The 12,867-nt window shown below is 34.9% G+C and overlaps 1 protein-coding gene across 1 annotated transcript; it reads left to right on the forward strand.

Annotated features, from left to right (window-relative positions):
- The first annotated feature begins 4,633 nt into the window (after positions 1-4,633).
- Positions 4,634-12,569, forward strand: LOC116172040. The gene is made up of 3 exons (XM_031489131.1): positions 4,634-4,680; positions 4,804-4,921; positions 11,782-12,569. Exons 2-3 carry the CDS (start codon positions 4,812-4,814, stop codon positions 12,491-12,493), a joined length of 822 nt encoding a protein of 273 aa, XP_031344991.1. The 5' UTR covers positions 4,634-4,680; positions 4,804-4,811; the 3' UTR covers positions 12,494-12,569.
- Positions 12,570-12,867: the final 298 nt, after the last annotated feature.

The following is a 12,867-nucleotide window of genomic DNA, read 5'->3' on the forward strand; positions in this document are numbered from 1 at the left end:
CTGTTTGAAATTATGGATTCTACAGGCCACATTCTATAAGAAAATTTTTTTTCCGGGTCGATCTGAGACAATTTTTTTTTCGGGGCTCAAAAAAAGGCAGTGTATAACCTTTCTTTTTTACCAAAAATCGACTACACCAAAATTTCTCGGGAAAACACTTTTTCTTATTAATTTGGGTGCGTAGAATCCAAATCAATTCGTACTTTTTCGATCAGACGTCTCAATCAAAAGTTATAGACTAGAAACCCTGGTTTCCAATAATATGAAAGGTGCTTTATATTGTTTATATTTATATTAATTTATATTGTCAATTACTGTGATTCAAGCACTTTTAATGGCTTCAAGCACTTTCCAAGGGCTTGGTGCTTTGTATTTTCAATTACTTTAGAAAGTGCCTGGTAATTCCAAGCTCTAAGGCTTGCAAGCACTTTTATCAAAACAAAGTGCTCGGTGCTTAGTGCTTCAAGCCCTTTACAACAGGGCTTTACCCAGCTCTGTGACATACGAGTTAAATTTTCTTTTATAAGAAGCATCTTCTGTAAAAATTTCAAAAAAATTGGTCTACAAATAAGAATTGAATTTGCGAATGCGCAATCTATTTTTTGCGGGGTGTTAATTAATGTCATACAGACATTTCAGGCGGTGATAGTACTCATCAAAATAAGACAATATATGCATGGCGTAAAGGGCGTTGTTTTCATTATATATTGTAGAGATTCTAAAAAATAATATTGATGTATCAAATTTGAAACAATTATCACAACATATAGACAAGGCAAAAAAAAACTTTTGCCACGCTGTGTAACGAAAACGACGCTCTTTAAATCATTTTTTTTTTCAAATAGCAACCTAAAATTTTTATTCTATTATTTGGAAGATGTTTTGTTTACTTACAACTATTGTATTACGTCAGAAATAAGTCTTAATTTTGTTAAATAAGAATTATTTGACAGAGTTTTTTCTCCATTAATTTCTAATTTCAGACCATTCATAAAGTAAGAAAGATAAAAAATAAGCTTTTGTATTATATGAACAAAGTTGATATTTAAAAAAAAATTAAGATGGCGGTTGCACTCAAAAACCATGTGCAAAAAAATGTTTAACCTCAAAATATGTGGCAAAATTTCAAATGGAATCGTTCTAATTTTCATGTTTATATCTCAAACGGTTCGAGCCCGTTTAATAGCGATCGTATATAAAGGTGTTTAGATGATTGATACTATTTCTTCTTGAATTTGGTGTTTTATTGTGCTTTCTGATTCTACATAGTAGTAGCTTCAATTAGCTAGACGAAGGTGAACCAACCGATTCTCAATTCATCGGCCCAAAGTATGGCATACAGTCCATCTACTCTTACTATAATTTCCAGTGAGTAAAATGGCCTCGTCTACTATCATTTCTTTTTGCAATCTAGTGTTATATGCCCATAGTTCTACAAACCTAATAGTTTCTCATTCGCTACTTATTTACCTATCTTCTTCGTCACAGTATTGTAACCTACAAGTACAATTCTATATCAATGTTAGTACCTAATACTTTCTTTTAATGTAGTCTTGAATCCATCTTTTCTTGGGATGAAATTGGGAAATTGGGGTTAAAGTCTTTGTCAAAATTACAGTAAAATCTTTCCATTTTCAAATTGTATGAAAAGTAATGCTTCCATGCTACAATATAATACACTGCCGCTAAAGTGCCGCGCCCGTGATTAACTGGGACTAAATTTTGTGCTCTTTTTATTTTTATTTATTTTTCATTTCACTAAGACCACACATGTATGTTTGGAAATGGGGAGAAGTGCAGTTCGAAAACATTAAAATTTATTTTACGTCGAAAGGAAACTAATCATTCAAAAGTTATTTAAATTTATAGAAGTATTGTAATTTGCACCATAGGAAAAACACATTGAAAAGTCGCATTCTCATTGAATTATCATTACGTGATACGTTCGTTAGGGTAATAATATAATAAATCTAAAATAGTGTAACTATTTTGAGTACATTTTGGAAACTCATTTCTGGAGTGTGATTCTAAATTAATTCAACTTTTACTAAACTCCATCTAGAACAGTATTACAAGGTCAGAAACGGTTTACGCACCATAGGGATTTCAATGCTAATATATTTATTTATATCTAAATATTTTTCTCCCCTAATTAGTTTAGAGCACAGTTGTAGATAAATTTAGTATTATCACAGATTTATATTTAAATCTGTGGTATTATTATTCTGCGTCTGCTCATGTCTTCATTTATTATTTTTCAATTCGGGAAACCGGAAAAAAATCAATATGTTATAATTTAGCATTTTGGGAAAAATCTAATTTTTGTTTCAATAATTTCACGGCACGAGTGATTTTTACTAAAATGCTGATTTACAATTTCCTTAATTTCTTCGATTTCCTACAACAAAAAACTACAAATGGGCACATTAATTGATGCAGAACAGAACAATCAACAAGAAATTTATTTACAACTTAGCTGTAATAAATTGATTACATAAAATGATTGAAATACCTATGGTTCTACATCCTGTATAACGATGATGTGTGTAAATTGAAAGTCCATTTGGGGCCAATTTCCGTGATCAGATTCTTGAGAGGGCATCTGGAACTGCACCGTATGCAACTAGAAGTACCAACAAAAATGACTTTTACAAAGTGAGATGTCCTGAGAAGATGATATCTAGTTTCCTGAACTAGATCCAAATGAATCTTTTAATGACATCCGATTTTTAAGTGTAATGCTCTACATACTGCTCTCGTCGCGTTTACAGCAAAATGGCAAGTGTTTTCATCCACTCAACAGACTGCTTGATTTTCTTTGGCTCATAATCATATCACACGGTAATTAAACAATATTACGTAGTGTTAGTTTAGGTACAGCATAAACGCTAAAGGTTACTATCCTAGTTTAACACATAACGGCCAATTAATATCCATAATTAAATAAGTACCCACTGCTGATGGCCACGAATGTACGCAATTTTTGGTCGAGTGCTGGGACGACGACGTGTCAGTTTATTGAAGTGCGCTAAACAAACGGCGTTCTTACAATAAACGGCATAAAACCGTAAATTGGGTTATTAGCTTTTATTGTTGATAGTAAATTAGGAGGAAGTTAATTGTAGTGATTTTTAAATTGTAGGTAGGTACCACCCCGTGGTAGGCGCTTTAAATATCTGTGTTAGATAACGTTCCAAAAGCGGGGAAACTTATAAAAATACGAGTTTATTGTCCCATCTATAAATAAGTTTTCAATTAACTAATTTTGTGCAATTGAATTCTCTGTGCCTTGGCTCCGTGCGACTTGATGAATTACTGCGAAAATGCAACGTAATTTGATATACATCATAAAAGTTAGACATTTTATCATTTGTAGGTAATTGAGGGGTTGTTTGCGTGTATACCTGCTAATGGCGGATAATTAGAACCGTTTAAAGTAACAATACCCGATGTTACCAATTACGTTGGCCAATTTCGGAAATTAAAGTTTACTTCCTATTTTATGGCGAATATGTCACTTTAACTATTTTGCGTGACACTCGCATAGTCCGCAGTACAGCCATTCCATTTTTTCCTATACAGGAAATTAAAAATATTAAGGTTTGTCGGTCTACAAATTTTACATAAAAAGAAACGCACGTTTAGCTAGTTATTTTGATTTATGCGCCAATCGTTTCCGATTTGTTGTCTTTCTTTTTGTTGGTAGAATTTCTACTGCAAAACTGACTTGTAGGGGGTGGTTTTTTCCATTTAATCTACCATTGACTGTTAATGTCCTGTTCGCGAGTTAGAAATCACGTACAGTGTGCAAATGTCATATACCTATTGGGGATAATGCATGAAAATAAACTATTGAAGTACTAAATATAGACGATCTAAAACGTATTGCCACGCAAAAGAAAAGTGTCACTTTCGTGGTTGGAAAAGACATTTTGGAAACTAGTTTCGGGCACCAAAATAATTCTAATTAAAGGTCTTCATTTAGCAATTTTGTATTGAGGGTGTAATTATGTTTTGGGGTTAATCGATAATTTTATAACGATAGATTGGTGCGGACATTTTAATCTATTCCTTAATGATTTATGAAATTCGTCTATTATCAAAAGCACGCACATGAAGGTGGTATTGCATACATCAATACCGGCAATTAAATATTCTGACAGGATAGCGTTTATTCCCTTTTAAAAGTAAACCTAATGCACGCAAGGTATCTCAATTCACGGCAACCAACTGCCAGTCTTCAGTGTTGAACTGGTTGCGTGCATGGAAATAAGCCAGGCGCTTAAGATACTAAAAAATGTGATGGTGTTGGTGGTTTTCCGCTGGAAGAAGTGATTTACATTATAAAGATTCGTACCGCACGCGTTTTCTTACAAGGGCCGAAAGTTGTACACGTGTGAAATGAAATCAAATTAGGTCTGTTGTGCCTTTTATTAAATTTCAGCAAGTTGCACAGAAACTGTTATTCGGCAACTGACAGTTTTTCGTAGAACATCAGCAACAAAATATTATTCAAATTATCTTTTAATATCTTTAGATTTTATATCACCTTCGCTGTAAAAAAAAGTTATAAAACAAAGAGTCGATTTAAGAAAAAGTCATTAATGTTTTGCAAATTACATTTTAAGAGCGGTTTAGGATGCAGACATCATAAATCATCTAAAAACATTAAAATTTTTGGTAATTCTGTCTAGACTAAACTTGTTTTCAATTTTTCAATGTCTCTGTGAATAAAAACCTGTATCACTTCTGAAGATGTTTTATTTTCTGGTAGGCAGCTTTCTTAATTTTAATTCGTTTTAGGTGAAAAAATGAACTGTTGCGCTATAAAGTTGGCAAATAGAACGGAGGAACGTGCAATTTCCCATAAGGACGAACACCGCTGCCTTCTGCTTTTATTGGAAAACGACGATAATCACAGGTACGTGCTTAACTTTAAGATAAATGACATTCTCTTTCACTCATCTTGACGGGACTCTATCAATATCGTTTGACAAAATACCTTTTTTTGATTATTTATTTACGTCCTTTAAATGGGATTAGTAAGTGAGTGTTTAAAAATTGAATCCGAAAGAAAACCGTTTAATTTCGCACTTTCCGTCCTTTGTTGCCTACATCATTTCTGCACGTTACTGTTTAATAAAATGTAATCGTAATATCACTTTGTAACCAGGGGCAGTGACAAATTATCGAAGGAGCTCATTTGATTACGAATAGTTTTTCAGATCATAGTGGGGCGGATTTCCTTCGAATTCGTCTAATGTCCTAAAGCTACAACCTTAAAACGCTAACATGAAAACGAGTATCACTTCTTATGTCACTCAAATAGTAAGAATTTTCGAATTCTTATGTGCCATAAGAAAATGTAGTAACACAAGCATTTCAGATGGTGATTGTGTCTGCTTCTCTGAGTGAAGATGGATGAAGCATCCCTCGAAGCATGTCTTTTTCAAAATTTTAACACCGCTAATTCCGGCGACTCCCTGTTTTATTTAATTATTCAATCCTTCCAATGAAATGCTTCGCTTCTTTAACGTGTATACTTGTTAAGTTGATGAAAGAAAAAGACTTATGGGGATGTGCTTAATAATAAGGGGAAATTTTAAACATTTTGGGTTTATAACCCCCTAAAAAACTCCCCAGTGTATGAAAGTTTTGAAGCATTTAAAATATCGATTTAATGATCCTTTACTGATCCAGAAATGTTCAGATTTTTTTCTTCCCTCGTTTGAAACTTGTAGTTCCGCCCTAGAACTTTTGGGAAATCCTATATATGTGCATTAATAATTATTTACATAAAAATCGGGAAAATAACACATTACTGGCTTTAATTTCCGAGGAGTCATTACAGACATTTACCAACATGATGCGTGCGGCCGGAAAAGTGACAGGTACGGCTGGTAATGTGACAGGCGGCAGGAAAAACAGACTGGTCTGTCTCTGTCATGGAAACTAAACTTTCCTGACATAAAGTAGGCATGAAAATGAAGGTTTCATCTTTCATGACGATTTTGGGTAATGTATGACCGGTACAGGATAATAACCCCCAACCAAAATTCCCTCGGACAAAAACACCTCTTTATTAATCCCCGTGGGGCAATAACCCCCCGACAAAAATCCGGGAGACAATAACCCCCCGGAAAAAAAACCCTCTATGCCATTTTCTACAGCTTGATGAGTTACACTCCCATGTGGATTCTTTTCTAAAGCAAAAATTCGTAAGCGATTCCAAGGGACTGTGACACCCAGCAGTGTGGGGTATTAGGTTATTTGAAGGTTTAGGTTACTTTTCTTAATTTTACCCAAAATCATCCTGAAACCTTCATTTTCGTGCCTACTTTCTGCCAGGAAATTTGAGTTTCCATGACAGAGGCAGAGCCAGGCAGAGCAGACTACGTTTCCTGTCGCTTGTCACTTTACCGGCCGCACCGTCACTTTACCGGCCGCATTTGTGACATTTGTAATGTCTATAATGATTCCTGTCGTCACTGACAGATTCACATTAATCAAAAGTTTTATATACAAATTGAAATGTTATATTAAAATACGATTTCGGGTAAAATTTCATACAAAACTCGTCAATAAAATGACACATTACTTGCCTCGAAAATTAAAGTACTCGGCCCCAAAGGGCCTCGCACTTCAATATTTCCTCGCCAGTAATGTGTCATTTTCCTGGTGTTGTCTGTTTGTTCGTCTGTTCCTCGTCTAACTCGCGAACGAAGAGAGACAGCGATGTAAAACCTTCGTCAATCGATCTCTACGAGTGTAAGAATCAGTACTTTTCAATATGAGCGGGATCGCGTTTCTGAATGCGAGCTGATTTAAAGATTCGTGCGATGCACAAAAAATTCCCCCTACTGAAAATCGTATGCGATTCTTCAAATCTTCTTTTATACTAAGGTAATTTACGAAGGAGCACAATTTTAATACTTGCTCTAGACGCCACTTGGGCATGCTATGCCACTGGTCCCTCTACGTGATCCGTCCCTCGTTTACATGAAAGAGCTTTTTAAGGAAAAAATCCAAAACACCAAATTCATGTGTTAATTGCGGCTGAAATCTAATGGAACATACAATTTTTGTAAATCTCGTGCGTGGTAACGAATTGGCTCAAAATAGGTATATTAGAGAGAAAAAACACGGATTTTGGAATAATTTTCCGTTTTGTTCCGTTTTATTTATTTATTCGAACAAAATTAGGTAACCACATACGGCCTTAGATTTCCTCCAAACCCTTCTTGGGTCATTTCGAGCAATACATTCGTTAGTTTAAACCTTCTTTGAGCATTGACTAATTTTCAGACTCTGACACTTTCTCAGAACTTATCGACGAACTTTAAAAAATTGAAACCGGTTATGTAAATAATGAAAACCCCAATTTATGGATCATTGACTCCTATCACACAGTAAGAATTAGTTTTTCCATAAAAATTATCCTTCTTCGATATAAAACTCGACTGGTTTTTGGATTTTTGTCAAAACATTTATTTTGCCGAGTTTTTTTGTAAATCGGGAAATTGTAGAACATGATTAGGACTTTAATCAATTAAGAATTTCTACACAGAGGGTAGCATCTAAGACCCCTCGAATCATAACCCCTTTACCATAAAAGATAGGAGCAAAATTACCGTCGCCATGTTTCTATAATATTTGTGGTCACCAGTGGCATGTTGTATTAGGATTGGAAAGTACTCGAAAAGTTTGTATTTTTTAATATAACATACTGGTATAATTTTCACAAAATCAAAATTCCCGTTTTGACGAAAAAAATTTTAGTTTGTTAACCTTGACATTTTCTTTCTCCATTTTCTTGTAATAAAACATGCCATAATTTTGAATTTTGAAAAAAAAAGAAAAATTTTGAGAAAGAAAGGTTATAACAGCGAAATCGTTAAGGCTCCTCTGTAGTCAATTTGCATTTCAATGTTATTGCAATTGGTTAGACCACCAACAATACACATTTCTACGTATATTCGTGGAGTGCGAAAACGGTATATTTCTATCCTTTTCAGTTTTGCATGTTTTCTTCATTTATTGTTAAACACAATAGACCAGGTATAATGATCAAGGACTAATTATGTAAACAAGTTTATTGAAAAGGTGTAGTCAATATTTGAATAAAGCTACACAAATACCTGTTCCTTTTACTCCATTTGTCTATAATGAGATCTTCTGTAAATTACTTGATTCTAAGGTAATTAGTGGAGAAAATTCGCAATGTTTGCTAACATTTCCCAATAGATTGTTAGTTAATTACACCTTATTATTATTTCCTGTTATTTGTTTTAATCAATTTTACTGATCAACTTTGATTTAGACATTTTTATAATTAATAGGTTATTATTTACTTATTTAAAAAAAGTTCTTATCTTTTCAAAAAATAATTGTACAGTTAGCGTATTCGTTTTATTTATGCACGGCCCATGAAGGTTTTTTACGAACAGACAAAACTGCTGGTAAAAATGTAACTAACACAATAACACATGTCTATACATATTGTCATTGCAACCTATCTTCCATTTTTATGGGTAGAACCATATTCGGCACCAAAAAGCATGAGATATCACATGGACATCAAGCAATCGAATTTACACCTTTTGGTCTGTAAGTATCGATATTGGCATCGTTTGTGCGGTATCATAATTCGGTTTTTTAAATCCTTAATTCAGTAGTGAAAATTGAAATTGGGCATTCCTCTATTTCTTTGACGACCAAGTATTCATCCTTGTTGATATCAGATCATATTGAAACAATTATAAATTGTGCACAACTCTTGTGCAGATAAAGTGCATTTTTTAAACCGAAATAGCTTAGTAAATAGTTGGGTTATAAGGCTCTTCTGTTGTCAAGATATTCGCTTCGACTTCATCAATAGATGTCTCGTCCAGACGATTCATTCTGCCTCTCCTCCGACAAACTGTATTCGCTCTTATCATGTTGATCTTACCAATGGATATATTTGTTCCACACGTCCCAATCGCCCTTTGTGAGTACCTCCTCCGGCAATTCGCTATAGAGATAAAAATTATAACCGATCATGATGAAGCGTCGAAGAGGTAAAAATGGATTCCTTTTGTTGAGACCTTTCATTAGAGTATGGATAAAACTAGTCCCTCTCTTCCCCGAACTCCCTATTTTGATAAGGGTAAAAAAGAGGGGGGCCTTAAAACATCTAAAAGTGATGGCCGTCTGGCGGCCCTCCAAGGTATAGGCTACTTATTGCAAAAAATTCAAAGTTTAGCTATTTTTCCAATATGGCGGATTGACTACAGAGGAGCCTTAATGGTATAATATGTTACAATGTACTCTTGAAGTACCAATTCTTCAATAAAATACGTGGCGTTCCATTTAAAAAAACGTAAGTTTAATTACGCCACTGGTGACCAGAAATATTTTAAAAAGATGGCGACGGTCGTTGTGCACAATTTTGCTCCAAGAATGTCATTTAAAACATGAAGTTCAAAGAAACTTCTATACAAACGTGGAAACTACAAGAAAACGATATTATTTATCTCTTTATGGTATAGGAATTATGGACCGGAGCAGAATTAGAAAGTGTGAGAACGTAAAAAGTTGATTAGCATTTACAAAAATTAAATTTTGGAATTGTAATGTATGCTTGTTAAGGAATTCAATTGACAGCATACAAAAATTTAATAGCTTTGAGTTGTGGGTTTTGTTTTTAATAAGAAAGGAAAGTCTTTCGACTGAAAACTTGTTTATCTGTCTGCTTATAAGTCTGTACGGTCCTATACAAAAACCGGGAAATTTTTCTATTGTGATTTTGCCAGTTGATTTCTTATTTGGTATGAGTGTACATAAGAAAAATTCAAAAGACCTTTCAGAATTCAGTTTTTGCTTCTTTTACATTTGTTATATTATGTAGTGTACACAGCTCTCCATTTAGTTGTAGCGTGATAAATCAGAAGAAACCGGCGAAGAAAAAATCACATAGTGTCTGAAATATTTGCTTTCTCTAAACCTCGTAAAGGTCCTACTGCTATTTTTTCCCTTGCTACTTCTTTATACGACGAAATTCTGTGCAACCCTTCAGGAAACCGATTTTCGACCACTCTTAAGATAATGCGTAATGGAATTTTCCATTGAAGTCGTAAGGTTGCTAGGATGTTCCCGAAATAGGCATACGAACTGATTCAAAAGTAGTGAATGATAATAGGGACCCATCAGGTTAAATTTCGCCACTAATTACCATGATAATCTAGCGAATAGAGGGCTGTTACCTTACACACGGTCCGGTAGTTCTACATTTTTTATAGGTTGTATAGGATAGTTATTAAATGTTTAAAATGCAATATGCATAATTCCTTCTCCTCCGCACCTGTCGCCATATTGAAAAAACCCAAAAAAATTTTAGCTAGAAAAGAGTTCGAGACAATATTTTAGAGAATTAGATTTCGTATAATAATTTACGTTATTAAATTTTGTTACTAGGACTAACTTACTTAAAGAAAAATTAAAAAAAATGGCACGGAGTGGGGAGGGGGGGGGGATTTCTGAGATTACTCCAAAGACTTCCATCAAGTACTGTTCCCTTTCGAGATTGTTTTTGATTAAAGCCTTTTTAATTTATTCTGAAAAACGGGGCTCGGAAAATTGTAGATTATATATTCCAGAATATTTCCCTTCAGCAAAGTAACAGGGTAAACTGATTTCACCTGGGTATTCGTCCGCGAAATATTCACTGCCGGAATATTACCCATTATTGAAAAATTCGTCCATGGTCCAAAACAACACTCTCTCTAGAAATATGCTCCTATTTAATATCATTCGAAGTACCTACATTCAATTTTGCTGAATGATTAATGGCCGTTTGCACCGACAAATTTCAGCGGCGCTTAGCTTAAGCGTAGCTTAAAATCCATGGCAACCATTGTCTCAATAATCGTTGCCATGGATTTTAAGCTACACTTAAGCTAAGCTCCACTTAAATTTGTCGGTGCAAAGTGCAAACGGCCATTAGTACACCACAACATTACTCCGATGAATTCTTATCCGAAAGTCCATATTCGAGAAACTCTCCTTCATAAAGGCTTACTTCCAGTTATGTAGACATGTAGCATTTTACCTCAAAACCTTCGCTTGTCTACACAATGTCGTATAATGTTCATTGAGAGTGAGTTTTCCTGAGGACCAAATTTCACTGGGACTGGTTTTCTTAGTGCGGATATTGGCAAGCGCCTTCCGTAAGTGATATTCCCAGACGTTCATTGGGAGCTAGCATTTCATTGGGGCGAATTTTTCAGGAGCGAATATTCTTGGACGAGAGTGGATATTCGGGGAGGAATATACTGCGGGCAAATTTTCTGTGGAACAAATCTCTCTGACAAGTTTTTCCTGAGGAGAGTCATTGGGACAGAATTTACTGGGATGAATCTATGCGGTATACAAACGGAAACAAGTTACTGCCATTATGTTTCAGAGCAATTAATGAATAGTAACAAAAAGGCTTCACACATTCAAAGATGCCCTCACAATAAATTTCTTTATAACGAAAACGGTCTCAAATTTGATACAGTTAAACGTTATTACCTGCAAATTACAAACCCACCCCAAGGTATACGTATATGTCACTGAAACTTTTTATTTGTAACAAAGGATCACGAAATTGCATTTAATAATAACTTTTTTAAAATATTAAACTTCACCGTACAATTTAACCTGATGGTTGTGGTCTACTTTTTTCGGGAACAGTTGGCACGGTTAATCCTCTAATTATCGCTAACCCGAAAGGAAAAGTATTAAATTTTTTTTTTTCAGGCCATCTTCATCTAATGAAGACCTCTGCGATCAACAATCCGAACAACCTTGCTTATCAGTATTAAACATAATGTTACCGAAAAATGTTAAATCTTTCAACACCGGTAGTTCGACACAGCGATGGGCAAACAAGCGACCAAGACTCAAATCCGCGAAACTGATACAAGAGAAAGAGCCCAAGCTGGTCGATATGGAGTCTATTAACGTCCCAATTTTAATTGAAGAACTCGATAATGATATTAAAGAAGAAGTTCCCGAAGAAATCGACCCGGATATACAAAAGCTCCTGGAGGAAACTCACGTTCAGGACGGTCACGAATGTAGAATGAGCTGCGACGATACCAGCGAAAGGGCGCACAAGTTAAAACGGAAACATCGAAAAAAGTCGAAAAAGGATAAAGAGAAAAAGAGTAAACATAAAGTAAAAAAAACCGTGTCGTTCTCACTTTCCAAACCACCAACTCCACAAACAGAGCAAATAATTAGAGTCGACGTCGTTTCAAATTATTCCGTCGAATTCGAAACTTGCGAAAGTAATCGTTCAGATTGCGTTCCATCTACGCCCGAAAAACTGTCCGACGAAAAACATTATCACGATACAAGCGCGCAATTTATGTACCAGTTATATTGTGCCCAAAAATTAAACGAGACGAAAAATTTCTATCTCGAAAGTAAAAAGGCTGTTCTTTTTCCGAGACTTAATGAGAAATGAGTATACGAAAATTTAATTGTTACATTTGTATGCTTGCTAGAGTTTATTGCGTTAAAAAGAAGTTTGTTGCAAAAAATTGTGGTTTTATTTAAATCTGTTCGTTTCATGTGTACTACATATTACCGACGACGGCGCGGCATGTTTGATGAATTGTTATAAATATCCGTGAGTCATGGCGTAATTTTACAATAGTTAGGCTTGGGAACGGCCTTGAATTTGGTCAAATCTTTGAGAATGTGAAACGGAAATCAAATCGTTTTCGCTTATATCTGCTAGCCGGAAATACCGCACACGTCCATTTATCCATCCATCCGAAAAAAAAACTAATCCACCATACGGCAGGTGCGTAAGGTCACCAGTAACTAGTTAATAGT

This window comes from Photinus pyralis, unplaced genomic scaffold (assembly GCF_008802855.1).
Source record: "Photinus pyralis isolate 1611_PpyrPB1 unplaced genomic scaffold, Ppyr1.3 Ppyr1.4_LG5, whole genome shotgun sequence".
In the NCBI taxonomy this organism is placed as follows: Eukaryota; Metazoa; Arthropoda; class Insecta; order Coleoptera; family Lampyridae; genus Photinus; species Photinus pyralis.

Coding starts and splice junctions, on each gene's coding strand:
- LOC116172040 (XM_031489131.1), top strand. CDS start 4,812: ATGAACTGTTGCGCTATAAAGTTGGCAAATAGAACGGAGGAACGTGCA. Junction 4,922..11,781: donor GAAAACGACGATAATCACAG/GTACGTGCTTAA, acceptor TTTTTTTTTCAG/GCCATCTTCATCTAATGAAG.